At 45.1% G+C, this 15863-nt stretch overlaps 1 protein-coding gene across 1 annotated transcript in view; it reads left to right on the top strand.

Moving 5' to 3' along the window:
* Nfkb1 (nuclear factor kappa B subunit 1) overlaps positions 1-15863 on the top strand; it is a 108446-nt gene that overhangs the window by 73403 nt on the left and 19180 nt on the right. Inside the window, exons 9-14 of the mRNA XM_050143353.1 lie at positions 3325-3483; positions 4649-4753; positions 7545-7636; positions 8972-9110; positions 14077-14223; positions 15749-15838. Of these exons, the coding sequence (XP_049999310.1) occupies positions 3325-3483; positions 4649-4753; positions 7545-7636; positions 8972-9110; positions 14077-14223; positions 15749-15838 (732 nt within the window). The remainder of the gene's footprint in view (positions 1-3324; positions 3484-4648; positions 4754-7544; positions 7637-8971; positions 9111-14076; positions 14224-15748; positions 15839-15863) is intronic.

Genomic DNA, 15863 nt, shown 5'->3' with positions numbered 1-15863 from the left:
ACTGATTTCCCTTCTCGGTGCAGCCAGTGCTGTAGCCGGCATTTTTCACTCTACTCTCACATATATATATATATATATATATATGTGCCTTAAACTCTGAACCAAAGTAGAAAGGCAGGACAGGGAGTGGATGACATAAGACAGTTGTTACAGTACTCAGAGAAAATGCAGGTTTCCGTTGATGACTTTAATTTTGAACAATTTAATGGGGGCTGTTATATAAAATTTTTCTAATGATCAGAATTTCAAGCCAAATTAACCAAAAGGAAAAAGAAGACCTAAATGATTAAATTAAAGATGAAAAATGGGGAATCATTACCAGAGATCCAGGTGACATTCATAGGATCATTATGGCATGCCTTGAAAACATATATTCCAAAAATTAGAAAATCTTACAAAAACTGGTAAATTCAGATATATTTGGTCTGTCAATATTAAACTAAGAAGATATAAATGACTTAAACAGACCTAAAACAAGCAATGAAATTGCAACAGTAATAAAAATGTCTTCCAACTAAAAAAGGCCCAGTCCCAGATGGAATCACAGCGAAACTCTACCAGATCTTTGAAGAAGAATTAACATAAATTATCCTTAAACTGTTTCATAAAATAGAAAGGGAAGGAACATTACTGAATTAATTTTCTGAAGCCAGTATAATCTTTATACCAGACCCAGATAAAAGCACAACAGAAAAAAGAGAAAAGAATTCAATTATGAACATGGATTATTAAGTTCTTAATAAAATGATACAAACCCAATTCATCAACACACTATAAAGATTATTGACCATGATCAACTTGGCTTCATTCTTAGAACAGAGAATGGTTCGGCATATGAAGACTAATCAATGTAAGGCATAAATAGACTTGAGAACAGAAACTGAGGCCATCTAAATAGATGCAGAAAACTTTGGACAAAGCACAACATACCTTTATGATCTTCAAAAAATAGAAATAAGAGAACTATACTTCAGCATACTAAAGGCTATATACAATAGACATATAGCCAATAGTATTTGTACTGAAGGGGAAATGAATGCAGTTCCCTTGAAAGCAGGAATAAGACAAGGTATCACCTTTCTCCACTCTTACTCAACATAGTGCTTAAAAGCAGCAATAAGAGAATTAAATAAAACGATACAAACGGGGAAGGAAGAGGTCAAAATATCTCTATTTGCAGACAATATAATCCTATATACAAGAAAGCCTCAAGAGTCCACTGGAAAAGCTTAGGTCTGATGAAGTGTCAGGGTACAGATTCAACATGCAAAACACAGTGACTTTCCTATATACCAGTATTAAACATGCCGAGAAGAAATCAGCAGACATATCAACCGTGTCTAGTGATAGCCATGCCAATAGCTTCAAAATAAGCAAACCAGATTCCTGGCAATAAGCTAACATATGAAAAGGCCTTTGCAATGAAAACTTTAAGACACTGAAGAAAGAAACAGGGAACCATAGATGGGAAGACCTCCATGCTCCAGAGTCTACATAATTAATATCACAAAAATGTTACCAAGGGTGGTCTATAGATTGAATGCAATCCACATCAAAATCTCAATGGCATCCTTCATGGAAATAGAGGACAACTATCCTAAAATTCATATAGAAGCAAAAGGCCTCAGGTAGCCAAAGCCATAGGGAAGTAAAAAGGGTATTGCTAGAGGTATCACAATTGCTGCTTTCAAGTTATACTGTAGACCCATGGTTAAAAAAAAAAAAAAAAAACATGGAACTGGCATCAAAACAGACATATAAATCAGTGGAACAGAAAATTAAGTAATAAATACAATTATAGCTACCTGATACTTGAGAAAGATGCCAAAATATGCATTAGAGAAAAGAGCCTGTTCAACAAGTGACACCGGGGAAATGGATAGCCACACATAAAGAAGGAAACTAGATCCCCGCCTCATCCAGTACCAAATCAATTCAGCATGGATCAGAGGTTTCAGTGTAAGAGTCGATCGTCTGAAACATACAGAAAGTGCTCCGTGAGGTGGGTAGGCAAGGGCTTTCTGGAAGGCGCTCCAGCTACTGAGGAAATAAAATCAACCCCTAACAAATGAAATTAGAAAGCTTCTGTGAAACAAAGGAAATTGCCTCCAATATGGGAAAGAGTTCCTGGTGGCCATGTATCTGACATATTAATATCTGGTTATATCAAAAACTCAAAAAATTAAATTCCAGGAAAGCAAGCAATGCGGTCAATGAGTGGACTAAGTAACAAGGGCAGGGCTCTCAAATGACAAAGTGCAAACAGCCAGCAAGTGTGAGGAAATGCTTTACACCCCTCACCAGTAAAGTTGCTTCGAGATTCCATCTCACCTCAATTAGAATGGCAGTCATTAAGAAACAAGCAGCTGCAGCCTGGCATGGGCACCGGCGGCCTAGGGCTTGCCTAGTGTAGGCAGTTCTGGGTTTGATTCCCAGCACTGTATGGAAACAGATAGGGTAGCGTACAATCCCAGCGCTTGGGAGATGGCGCAGGAGGAGCTGAACTGCTCGGTCACCCTCGGCTGTATATTGCTGTTGTTCAGCAGGTTCTTTTCACAAACTCTGCGGGCCTGAACTCAGTCCCCGTGACCACATGGCGGAGGGAGAGAGCCACCTTCCTCGGGTTGCCCTCTGACCTACACATAGGCACTGCAGCCAGCAAATGACAATAGACAAATAAATGAGAAAATCAACATGGAGAGTTCTCAAAAGTAGAGCTGCCATGTGTATACTTGCAAAACTCTAAGTCAACATACTACACAGACATGTCGACTTGCACATATATGTTTGTTGCAGCCATATTCATGAATCAAGTTAGAGTCCTCCTAGCTCTCCATCAATAGGTGATGGATAAAGGAAGTATGATATATATGCATAATGGAGTTTTATTCAGCCACTAAAACAGGCATACCCAGGGAAGTCTATGCAGCTGAAACTGACCATGTCAACTGTAATAAGCCAGACTCAAAACATCACATGCTGTCTCTCCCCTTTCATATAAACATGCTAAGATTATTTGCACATACGTGTGTAGGACGTGAAAGTGAGAGGAAGGTATTCTGTTGGTAGAAGGGAAATAGTGGGTACGGGAGGGGAGCCAGGAGGCTGTGGGACTGCGTATGGGCCAAGGGCTTGGTCTGCTGGGATGAAGACATCTCTCTGAAGCCTGTCACTATGCCAGTAAAAACCTTTAAGGAAGTGATTCTAGAGGAAAATAGTTGGTGTTTCAGATGTTCTTTGTGTTGGGCTTCTGAAAATACGTTGTGTTAAATGTTCCCGCTCTCACCTGCCCGGGCCTGAACAGACTGTACTGTGTGACCCTAGACAGGGAGAAGGAAATCATCCGCCAGGCGGCTCTGCAGCAGACCAAGGAGATGGACCTGAGTGTGGTGCGCCTCATGTTCACAGCCTTCCTTCCCGACAGCACCGGCAGCTTCACCCGGAGGCTGGAGCCCGTGGTGTCGGACGCCATCTACGACAGCAGTGAGTAGCCGTCCTGAGGCAGGACAGCGTCACCTCACTGCTTACTAAGGCATGAGGCCTACAGTCACCTGAGTGCTAGTTTATTGTCTACAAAGTGTAACTGTGACCACTGCAGTCTAGGGAAGAGGGTTGGTGTCCGTCTTAAGCCACACTACCCATTGTAATGTTCGTTCTTCAGAAAGTGCATTATGTCTTGACGTGTAACACCGATTTCTTACTTCTGGACACGAGACGTAGGATAGCTGGCTGGTGCTTTTTAAAGTAACCTTATTTTTTTTTTTGCCCCTGACAGCTATAAAGAGAAATTAATAAAAGACAATTATTATTTTTATCTGCCCTTGTCTTCACTTGGTAATACATTCATTAAGACAGGAACTTCGAGGTAACTCAAGAAACAGTATGTCATTTCTTCCGGTCTGTAGGTACTAGAATGTGGAGGGCTTTCCGTAGCCTTTAGCACTTACTGTGTGACTCTGTTGTTTGCCATGCATTGGGCTTGATAAGCAGCTGCCTCAGGAAGCCTGCAAGCTCAGAAGTCTCATTGAAAGGTTATGGAATATGATGTACAAGAAAAGCCTGTGTTCCACATGTCTGATTTAAACAAGGGTAACGGGAAGTGAAAAGTTTATCAAATAAAAAAGATTCTTACTCAACGGAGAACCTTAAAATGCAGCTGTTGGAGTTTTTAAAGGGGAAGCTTCATAGTGCTGCTAGCACACGCAGCTTTGCCCCAGACCACACAGAATGCTAATTTAGTATGGGGAAAGGAAACAGAACATCTTCATTTTTCTTTTTAGAATAAAAAATAAGGTAGCTTAAAAACTGTACTTTTCTTAAAACTTTTAGGACTTTTGTAAGTGGCATAAAATGAGCATGAAGCCAGCCACTGGCCTGGCAGTTCTGAAAACCTCATGAAACCTTCCTTCCATATCAGCCTGTGTGTTAGGGGAACCAAACACCATCATCCAGCGAAGCAAATGCCACCATCCGCTCCTCACCTGCTTGGGGATAGTGAGTGGCCTGGCCCAGGAAGTGCTCCAAGGACACTGGCAGCTCTTCCTGCTCTGTTTGTGTCCTTGTAAAAGCAGTAGGAGTGAGCTCATCTGTCGAACTTTGTGAGACCAGGGCTAACCTAGGGTGTGCACTGTTTTCTCCCTGCGGACAGAGGCCCCCAATGCATCTAACCTAAAAATCGTAAGGATGGACAGAACAGCAGGGTGTGTAACCGGAGGAGAAGAAATCTACCTTCTCTGTGACAAGGTTCAGAAAGGTATGTGTACACCCCAGGCTCCAGACGTGAAATGTAGTTGTCAGAGTCCTCTGGGAGTTGCTCACAGTGGACCAGGAGTGTTCTCGCTTTTCCTGTGGGATCTCTCAGAAACATTTTCAAATGTATAATGTGTTGTTTTTGTAAAACCTGAGTACATAGTTCAGTTTCCCACCGAAGTAAAAGGATAGTGATTATACATAGAGCCGCTCAGCATGCTAACACTTAATAAACTTTGTTCCTGGTACTGTTAAACTAAAGTAACTGTTATTAACTGAGTTTTACATAACATAAAATTACAGACCCTGCTTCTATTTCTGTGCTGTGTTGTAATGTGGGGGAGCTCCCCAGTCCCTTCCACGTGTCCCTCTGATGCCAGTGGGGAAAGAGAAGGGTGACGCACACAGGTTCCTCAGCACATTTCCCTCGGTGTGCATTCTGAGAAGTTCCTCATGTTTGCTGTCATTAGCAAGATTGGGAAATTAGTAAAAGCTGAAGGGATAGTTACTTTCCCAAACTTAATTTTAAATAAAATTATAAATAAATGTTCTATTGTAAAACAAGTTTGTTTAGCCTGGTGTCTCAGGGTTTCTACTGCTGTGTTAAACCTCATGTCATGATCAAGCTTGAGGGTGGAGAGAATCTATTTTAGCTCTCAATTCATAGTCCATCGTCCAGGGAAGACAAGGCAGAACTCGGAACTGGAGCCTGGAGGCAGGATCTGATGCGGAGGCTATGGAGGCTATGGAGGAACACTGCCCCTGGATTGGCCCTCATAGCTTGCTCTGCCTGCTTTAAAACCCAGACCCACCTGCCCAGGGATGGCACTGTCCACAGTGAGCCAGGCCTTCCCACATTATCAGCCAAAACCAAGTACACCATAAGCCAGTCTGGTGGGGACATTTTCCTCAGTTGAAGTTCCCTCTTCCCAAACGACTCTGGCTTGTCAAGTTGCCATGAAACTAATCCCAGCATGGCTGGTATCAGTCTACACCCAACCCACTGAACCAAAGTCATGTTCATTTCCAGACCCTTGGCTGTATGTGCCATGGGCAAAATTATTTGTATTTACTTCTTAATATTTATTATTAAACTGAAATATCTCAACTTCAGAGGCCTTAGAAGACCATCTATATCATATTGATACAATGACTTGACCATACTATTCTCAATACTGCCCATAATGCACCTGGAGATGGGGGTACCTGAGGATCTGGGGACCCATGCTAGCAAGTGTGTGGCCTGTTTAAGAAGGTGGGCTCAGAACCTACTCTTGGGTACCAGTCCCTGCTCTGCCAACCCTGCCCTGGGAGAAACCACTAGAAACAACAAAGCACTCCTTGAAGAGATATGATGTGGCATTTCCAGGGCCAGTCTTGTCACCAAACCATGGTCCTGGCTCTGAGGTCTCAGTGTGTTAGGTCCCTCTGTCTAAAGGAGGCAGCTAAGCCACGGAGGGGTTCAGCTGTGCAGAGGTGCCTCCAAAGGACAGAAGAGAGCTCGCTGAGCACTGAACAACTAGAATAAAGACATGACAAATTGAATGTTAGTATTGTAATACAGGTGCAGTTCCCTGTCACATACATACGTAAAATGGAAAACAAAGGGTTGGAGGTAGGATAAACAGACAGACAGACAGACAATGAAAATGACAGATGTCCTACTCTACTAAGTCTGGGATAGACCTATCCAAAGGCAAAGAACTGGATCAGAAAACAGTGAGATGGTTTATTCAATCCTAATATATCTAAAATTATATTAACATAGACATACCAATTTTCACCAGTCAGTAGTGTGGTCCTGCATATGAACTGAGAAGTACAGTCAGAGAGATGCCAGCCTGAATTGCATGTCATGGTTCTGTTGAACTAGAATCTGTGACTAGAGGGTTAAAAACAAATCCTGGTTTCCTCACAAGAGGACATGGCCATCGTGGTATTTAAACTTAGCAGGGAGTCAGGAAGTCGTATGTGGCAGTAGGACAGCAGAGCCTGTAAGAGCTGAGGCCCTGCCTCTGTGATGCTTACATCCTAACTCCTTCACTTCTCAGCCATTCCTCCTTGGGTGACTGACTTAAGACATGATCTGAGGCAGGCAAGGTAGCACAGAAGTCAGGGCACTTGCTGTCAGGCCTGACAACCTGAGTGCAACCCCTGGGATCGCCATGGTGGAAGGAGTGGACCACCTTCCATAAATTACCCCCTGAGCTCTGGATGTACTTGTAACATACACACGTACTCCCACGCATGTGCACACACCACTAGACCACAGATTCTTTCTGCAAATGAGGACAGCACTAGTCCATCTACATCCCAGGACTGGTTTGAGGACTAGATGAGTTCACATTTACATCTAAAGCACTGAGGACAGCGTCTGCCACATGAGAAGCTTCATTTATGTCAAGTGTTACAGCGTATATCTCTATACCGGGCTGAGTCACACCTATGGGTTCTGATAATCTTCCATCCTTCAAGTTTCCCAAAAATGAGGTAGTTTAAGGGTGGAGAAATGGAAGGTTCATATGTTGACCAAGACAGAGCTTAATGGATTGGGCAAATCTAATACTCTGCCACTGTGAATAAATAGTAGATCCCATTCCCGGAGTGAATGCTGTGTATTTAGTGGAGTCAGTGATCTGTGAAGACTTTAAATGGTGCAAATCTCCTGCTACTCATTCTTTTCAAAGCATTTACATTTGCGTGAGGTAGAGTTAGGTGCCAGCCGCATTTGCTAGCATGCTCGTCAACGTTGCTACACCCATTGCAGTCATATGCGTGCATGTGACCATTTGCAGATGACATCCAGATTCGGTTTTATGAAGAGGAAGAAAATGGTGGAATTTGGGAAGGATTCGGAGACTTTTCCCCCACGGATGTTCATAGGCAGGTAGGTGGGTCGATACTGCGGGTTTTATTTTAGTAAATGTTCTGCCTCGGTTGAAATTCAGTGCTCTGTTTCCACATACTGAAAAAGAGACCGTCGTAAGTCTCTTTAGCATCCATACAGCGGGCTATTTTTATGGCTCTTACAGAGAAGTGCCCAAACATAGAGCTGCAGGCAAGGTGCTGCTAGAACATTGGCTCAGAGAGCCTGGCATGGCGCCTCGTGGGTGTCTGCTGTCCGGGTGCTGAAGGCAGTGGCCCTCAGCTCCTCCCTTGCAAAAGTCTCAGTATTCGCCATTACGGCAAAGCCTGAGGGAAGGAGGCTGAGACGGATGCCATCCTGAGGAGCCGGGGTCTCTAGCTGCTTAGATGACCATGGTGAAGAATGACCTCTGTCGATGTGATGGAATATCATGCAGTTACTAGAAAAGGGGAGTCTGTGCCCAAACAGAGACCTGAAACAGTGCTAAGACTTATGAGGTCACTGATTGAGGACATGCTGTATATAAAAACAGTTCGGTGTTCACATGTCCAGGAAGCCTGAGGAAATGACAGCAGCTGCCCCCAGGAATCTGCACTGAAGAGGTGCCTGAATGGGAGAGTTATCTGTGTGTGCCACTGTGCTTCTCCTGTATTTTATGAGACCTTGCTGTTGTGAATATAAACATAGAAAAGACGAAACTGAGTATGTCCAGTGCCTGACTGTTCCAGTACGACCCCAGATTAGCACATGACGCCTCCAACCCAGCGTTACTTCCCATGGCATGTCTAGCTGCAGGCTGACAGTGGCGGCCCCGATTCCATCTGCTTCCATACCCAGTCCTTCACGTGCTGCCCTGTATGATCTTGGAGGTGTTTAATGCAATTTGAAAGAGAAATAATTAAGATGTATTCATTAGGATAATTAACCAGCATACTGTTGGGTTTTACTTTCACAGGGGCAATATAATAAAAACATATGCTGGGCTGTAGTAGTACAGGCCTTTAATCCCAACACTTGGGAGGCACAGGCAAGCAGATCTCTGTGAGTTCAAGGACTACCTGGTCTACAGAACAAGTTCCAGGACAGCCAGGACTGTTACACAGAGAAACATTATCTCAAATAAATAAATAAATAATGAATGAATAGATAGATAGATAGATAGATAGATAGATAGATAGATAGATAGATAGATAGAATGGGTATAGCATTACTGGCTGGAACTTTCTCCATGTGCTGGGTTTCATCACACTTTATTTAAGCCTAGAGTATAAATGTATGCATACAGAATGTTCCTGGTGCCAGATAACAAATATCTTACACCAATGTTTGGGTTTTTTTTTTTTTTGTACCCTACAGTTTGCCATTGTCTTCAAAACTCCAAAGTATAAGGATGTCAACATTACCAAACCAGCTTCTGTATTTGTTCAGCTTCGGAGGAAATCGGACTTGGAAACGAGTGAACCGAAACCCTTCCTCTACTACCCTGAAATCAAAGGTACCTGGGTTGTTTAGACTCTGCTGTCTGGGGGTGAAGGGTTTATTTTTAGAGACCAGAGGATAATGTATTGAGGTCATGGAATGAGCGCCAGCTCTACTGTTGAGCTGTAACCCTAGTTTTCCATTTATAGTAAGTACCCAAAGCAGAAGCATCCACAAACCATATGAAGTTGTGGAGATAGCCCTGGATCCCATGATCCAAAATCATCTTCTTCAGTCAGAAGCATTTGGGGTGTTATTGAGGATGAATAAAATCAAGGCTCCCTTTATAAAATAGACGATGAGGGCAGGAGTGTGACACCTTGTGTTTGTCCCGGGAGAGATGATCTGAGTGCTAAGATGAAGAGGGCTGAAGCAGGTGAGGGAGGCCAGACCCCGGCGCTGGAGTGTGTGTGTAGTCTGAAGGCTTCTACATGGACACCAGAGTGATGGCTAAGCCTGCCCGCGTGCTGTCTGGGATGGCACAGGTGGAAGGATGCAAGAATCCGGTGGTGCTTCGGAAGTGTTCAGACAGGCCCCAGGGCCTAGGAGTGAGCATCCAGCAGACACTGCCGTGGAGGTGCTCTGGAGACCCGGGCCTCGGGTGCAGGAAGTGAAAGAGAGGCTCAGAGGCTCAGGTGGGACTAAGTGGCTAGGAGGATCAAGGGAGAAAAGTGTGAGGGTGAAAGAGAAGCTCCGTGTAAACATGTTTCAGTTCAGGCCAAGTGCGGGGAGGACGCCAATCAGAGGCCAGACCCCAGTGTCGGTTAGGTCAGCAGCATGACTGCCCCCAGATGCAGGGTTCTGGCAGAGATTGGGTCCAGAGGGGCAGCCACACTGGGGACCCCCGGTGTTGCTTCCCTGAGGGCAAAGCATGGTGGTATTCAAGAACCTCTGTGGCAGAACTATTTCGAAAGCATTTGTGAGAGTTCATATTTCTTTCTGAGGTATGACCGGCTGCTGCTGGGTCAGATGTATGGTACATTCCGTGGCTGGCCTACTTCCTTCCTGGTCTGAAGTCTTCTAGATCCTTCTGCCCACATAAAGCAATGTGAAAACCCATGCTGTACCTGAGGCCCTGCCCTCTGGAAATAGGAGAAAAGAGTAGAATTCACCTTGTGAAATATGCCTTCAAAATAATGTTATCTTTGCTGATGTAGAATGATGAGAACAAGAAGAGAAAGCACAAGTTAGCCACACAGGACGTGAGCCTAGGGATGTCCCAAGCTTGACTCCCGGACCGCCTTTTCTGGTGGTGTCTGCATCGGCAGAGTGCACTAGCGGAGGCCCAGCTTCCTCAGCACTCCACCTCAGCAGAGCAGGGGCTCTCTACTGCCTGGCTTAGAGGACGGGGTTCTCTGAAGATCCAGTGTCATTGACAGACTTCCAACACACACCATCTAGGCCCTCACGAATACAGATACAGCTCCGTAGAAAGCAAACAATATAAGAATTATCTGGAGAAATACAAGTGGTCACAGCTCCAAAGAGAATGGCTGCCATGCATGTATTACAATCAAGTTATTGTATTAGAACTCTTAATTGGAGATTATAGATTTCCTTGTTTTGTTTTTTTAATATTTTTTCTTTCTAATGTATAGGCACCATTGCTTGTTTGTGTATCTGTGCACCACGCCCATGCCTGGGGCCTGAGGAAGCTAGAAAGGGGTTTCAGAACCCTGGAATTGAGGTTTCAGAGTTACCATGTGGGCACAAATATAACCAAGAAGGCTAACAATACATTAGATCCATCAATTAAGGCATTAGAAGTATACGAAACATTGCCCTCCCGTTGCCACCCTGAACTCTGTGTCCTTTGGAGTCATTTATTGATACCTCATCTTACAAACACTTCTTGGGGACAGCGAGATCAGGGAGACAAAATAACCAAGCGAGAGGTGGTTATGGAGTGAGAAGATGCTCAAGGACCTTCTGCACTGAGTGTTCAGTAGGAGAAACTGGAAGTCAGGATGGAGAACAGTCACGTTTAAAGCTATGAACGACATGACCAAGCTAAATACAAGCATTTTCCAGAGACCCTGGAAACTGAGCTGAGGTGATTTCAAGGTTCACGTGCAGGAAAGGCTGGCAGAGGCTGGACTTCTCTCTCTGTACTGCAAAGTCACTAGCTCTTCTCTACGGTCAATCTTAATGAGGTGTTACGAGTCTGCTGTGATGAAAAGTCACCAGACCCTGGGTCTGACCTCTCGGCCCTATGATGAGAAAGTCACTTAGCCACCCCAGCTTCAGCTTCCTTCTCTGTGGGAGGAGATTCTGCAGATGTGGCCTGAGCTTCCTTCTAGAGCGTGCACTTGCTATATGCCCTGTGAAGCACCCGGGAAAGCAGCTGAGAGACTGAGTGAAGCATGGGGGGGGGGGGGGGGGTTTGAGACCTGAGATGTGAAGGCTCATTTGTGAAGGTCGTCCTGCGGCATTTTCTAAATTAGGGTCTTGTCACTGAAATAATCCTGGCAATGGTATAGCTTATATTTTGAAAATTATCTCTTAAAAATTTTGAACTTGGAGGCTAGAGAAATGGTTGAGCAGTTCAGAATGCTCATTGCTTTCAGAAGACATGAAATCTGTCTCCAGCACCCACATATGCCAATTCACAGCTGCTTGTAACTCTAGCTGTGGGAGACAGCACCCTCTTCTGGCTTAAACAGGTACCTGCTTACTTGCGGCATACACTCACAGACACATAAACAAAAACAAACATTTAAAAACTTTGATTTCATGGTGAAAAGTAAGGCATCTCTACTTCAAAAGGGAATACCCAGTAAATGTGAAACCTCTTTGCTTGAACGATATCAGCAAACAACATTTGGGCTGGGAAGACAGCTCAGTGGGTGAAACATTTGCCACACAAGCACTGGGACCTGAGCTCAGAAGCCAGACACATAGCGTGAGTGACGGTAACTCCAGTGTCCCCACAAGAAGATGGAAAATGGATGCAGGAGAATCTTCAGACATTCAGCAGCTAGCTAGTCTGGGATGCACAGCAGCAAAGAGAGCTGGTCTCAAGCAAGGTGGGAGGCGAGGACCAGCACCCAGGGTTCACCGCTGACCTCCATTGCATGCCGTGGGCAAACCACGCCCCCTCACACATGGGCTGGGGTGTCTTTTATTAAAAATAACATTTCTAAAGATGAGTAAGTTACCCATTGTGTTTCATGTTTCTACAGTGGACTAATATTCCATGTAAGAGCAACAGTTTATAGGCTGTCTAAGTGAATCTAAATGTTAGTTATGGTGTAACTGGTGGGGAAACTTTATGAACCTTTCTACAAATCTTTAGTTTGGAAGTAGCCAGAGTGTCTTCCCCCAAGCTCACTTCTTTCATAGCTAGAAAGCTATGGTTTTCTTCAAACCATCCTGGTGTGCCCAGCTCTGACTTTAAAGGGACTAGCAGTCCACCATACTACTCTGCTTTCCCCCCAATAGTCCAGAAGCACCAACCTTGTGCCTTAGCATGGGTGACAGAAACAGCCATGGAACTAGAAAAGTGAAGATCTTTCTGAACATAAACCCTCATGAAAACTGGCATTGAAAAGTCCAGCACAGGACAGTTGTTACAATTGGCCTGTTCACTGGATAGAGAAAACCATGGTGACTGTTTAATGTAAACAAAAAGCCACCTTCACAAGACAAATGAAACAAAGGAGTGTCTGCTAGGAAACTGGCGGACCGCAAAGGAACGGGAGCACAGGGACACCGCGGCAGATCCCACACAGTGACACTGCGGCAGATCCCACACACACAGTGACACCGCATCGGATCCCACACAGTGACACCGCGGCAGATCACTCACACACACACATACACACAGTGACACCTGGGCAGATCCCACACAGTGACACCGCAGCAGGTCCCCTCCACACACAGTGACACCACGGCAGATCCCACACACACAGTGACACGGTGGCAGACCCCACACAGTGGCAGTACTGAAAGCGTAGCGCTGATGGCCACACAGGCCATGATGGAACGGAGGGCATTGCAGTTGGTGGTCACATGGCAGTAACAGAATTATGGAGGACATCTGTGCTCATGAGGAGCACAGGCAGTGAGAAACAAGAAATAGAGAACCCCATGCAGAGCAGCAAACCAAAGTCTCAAGGCATCTCGACCTGGACAGGCCCCTATCCCAGAGGCAATCTCTGTGTTTGAGTCTGAGACTCTAGGGCCCAAACCATCAGTCACCTCCAGAACCTGTAACCCTTCTCTGTGTTTCCGGGCTCTACCCTATCTCTCTTTCACTATTGTGAAAGAATACCCCCTGTTCTTCTGACATCAGGTCCCTTGGTCTTTACAAACGTCTGGCAGACCACTGTGTTTTTACGTGCATACCATCACAGTGCCCACTAAATCTTTCTCTGACTTCAAATTGAGATAGAGGGTCCTCGACAGCAAAGATGCCCTGCTGTGCTCCTGATCCTAGCACCTAATTCAGTGTAATCCATCATGCATGTTAGCTGGGTCGTCATTGTCTTAGGTGAGCAAGAACAACTGTTGAGGATGTCAGCTGCATATGGCGGTGCACACCTCTAATCCTAGCGCTCAAGAGACAGAGGCAGTTGAGTCTGTGTGTGTTTGAGGCCAGCCTGGTCTACATAGTGAGATCCAGGCAGCTAGGGCTATATGGTGAGACCCTATCTCAGAATAAATAACTAAAAGTACTCTTTGAAGAGTGTGCATCTTCAGGTTATCTAAATCTTGAAGATCAATCGGATCTTTCACCCACTTGCTAACACTGGGAACTTGGGAGATGTTGCACAGTGAGGTTGGGTGTATGCTGTGCTGCGGTTGACAAGGCTTGCTCTTGGTCTTCATGCCCACTGGAGTAAATACCATGCTTCCTCCTTGGGTGCCTTCCATTTCCCTGTAAGGCATTTAAAAATATCATGAGAATCAATAGTCTCTCTGTGGCTGGTGGTGGAACCTGATCCATCTTTCCCCTCTGGTTTCCCTTCCTGTAAATACAGACAAAGAGGAAGTGCAGAGGAAGCGCCAGAAGCTCATGCCCAACTTCTCGGACAGTTTCGGCGGTGGTGGCAGTGGAGCCGGAGCGGGCGGTGGTGGTATGTTCGGCAGTGGTGGTGGCGGAGGGAGTACCGGAAGTCCCGGCCCAGGTACGAGAAAAGGCTCTTCTGTCTAAAGTTCTTTCATGTTGGTGAGCGACAGTTTTCTTTCCCAGGTTTCCAAGCATTGTCTGCTGCTTGAGTGATGGTGATGTTGCTAATTATGAGATTTCAAATTAATGGAAATTTTCCTACAAATGTAAAATTTTGACAGAGAAATCGGTGTTTATCTTACAGTACAGTAGCTACTCCCCCATCCAGTTTCACTTTTTGTGGTTTCAGTTATCCGCGGTCAGCTTTAGTCTAAAAATATTACCATTGTCTTGACAAGAGAGACCACATGCCCCAAACTGTTACTACAGCCTATTGTTCTAACTGCCCCGTTACTGTGAGCTGTTGTGGGTCGTCTCCTGTCTTTTACACTGCAAGCTTTACCATAGGTCTGTGTGCATCTGCAGTTCTGGGGTCTTGGACCATGGATCTCAGCACAATCCATGGATAACCCCCAAACCTGTAAGAAGGGCCAGTCAGCTGAAGCACTCATCTAGAAGATAGCTTTCTCAAATAAGTTTTGAGTATTTCCCCTTCCCCTTTTTTAGAGGGGCTGTTCTGCTGTTGTGGGAAACATTAAGATGTCTGTCATACCGGGACGATGTGTATTATAAACTCCACACGATGCTGTAGACTGCAGACACTACATTGTAAAACATTAAGTCAGAAAAGCCCCCACTGGAGAGTTAGCAGAAAGGCACAGTGACGGTATGTGGATGACCTGCCTCTAGCTTTGCCCTGCACATATTCCAGTAAATATTTATGAGCTCCAGCCATCTATTGATACTAGATTTTTATTATCATTACACCATGATTGTGAATCTAGAATGGCGGCTGCTCTGTTCCTGATGTTAGCTCGAGCATTTCCTCGTGCTGATGCAGTTCTTGTGGAAGCATAACCAAGTAGCAAGTTTAATGACTCGTACTGGAGGAGTGAAAACCAACCCTATAGCATAACTGACCTGAGTGCTGCTTCCTGTTTTCTGGGTAATGTGCTGTGCTGTGCTGTGCTGTGCTGTGCTGTGCTGTGCTGTACTGTACTGTGCTCAGCTGTGCAGCATGGCTTTCCCTTTATTCCAGATAACTTGTAATTGCTTTAAACTGTCCCATCAGAGTGTGTGGTGCCGAGTGCTGGCTGCTCCTCTGAAGAGCCTTATCAGTCCGTTCTTCCACCAAAAACAATGAAAAAGAAAGTGGCGGCCTTTTTTTCCATCAGTATATTATTGTATTTGGGTTTTTCTCGTCAGGGGTCATCTTGTTTAGTTATTTTAATGGAGCTCTAAGTCTTGGTGTAAGTACTTTTTCCCCTTCATCTGGGAAGAAAGGCCCTTCTCAGCATTAACTCTCCAAGCTGCCAGCCTGGGCAGTCCTGTGCTGCCACAGTGGAATTCAACCGTCTTTCTTTCTGTGACTCTCGGGCAAAGCCCTGTAAACTGGCACTGCCCCACACAAAGGTGTGCTCCCCTGAGCATGTGCGCAGTCGGCTAAGTCTCCTCATGTCCCCTTTGTCTCCTTGCTGCCTCAGGGTATGGCTTCCCGCACTACGGATTTCCTACTTACAGTGGGATTACATTCCATCCTGGAGTCACTAAATCCAATGCTGGGATCACCCATGGTAAGTCCCGCTTGCTCGGATACCA

The sequence above is a fragment of the Alexandromys fortis genome, unplaced genomic scaffold (genome assembly GCF_014885135.2).
Source record: "Alexandromys fortis isolate MF-2015 unplaced genomic scaffold, M_Fortis_MF-2015_v1.1 scaffold_19, whole genome shotgun sequence".
Classification (NCBI taxonomy): Eukaryota; Metazoa; Chordata; class Mammalia; order Rodentia; family Cricetidae; genus Alexandromys; species Alexandromys fortis.
This window is presented reverse-complemented; position numbering and strand designations above follow the sequence as displayed.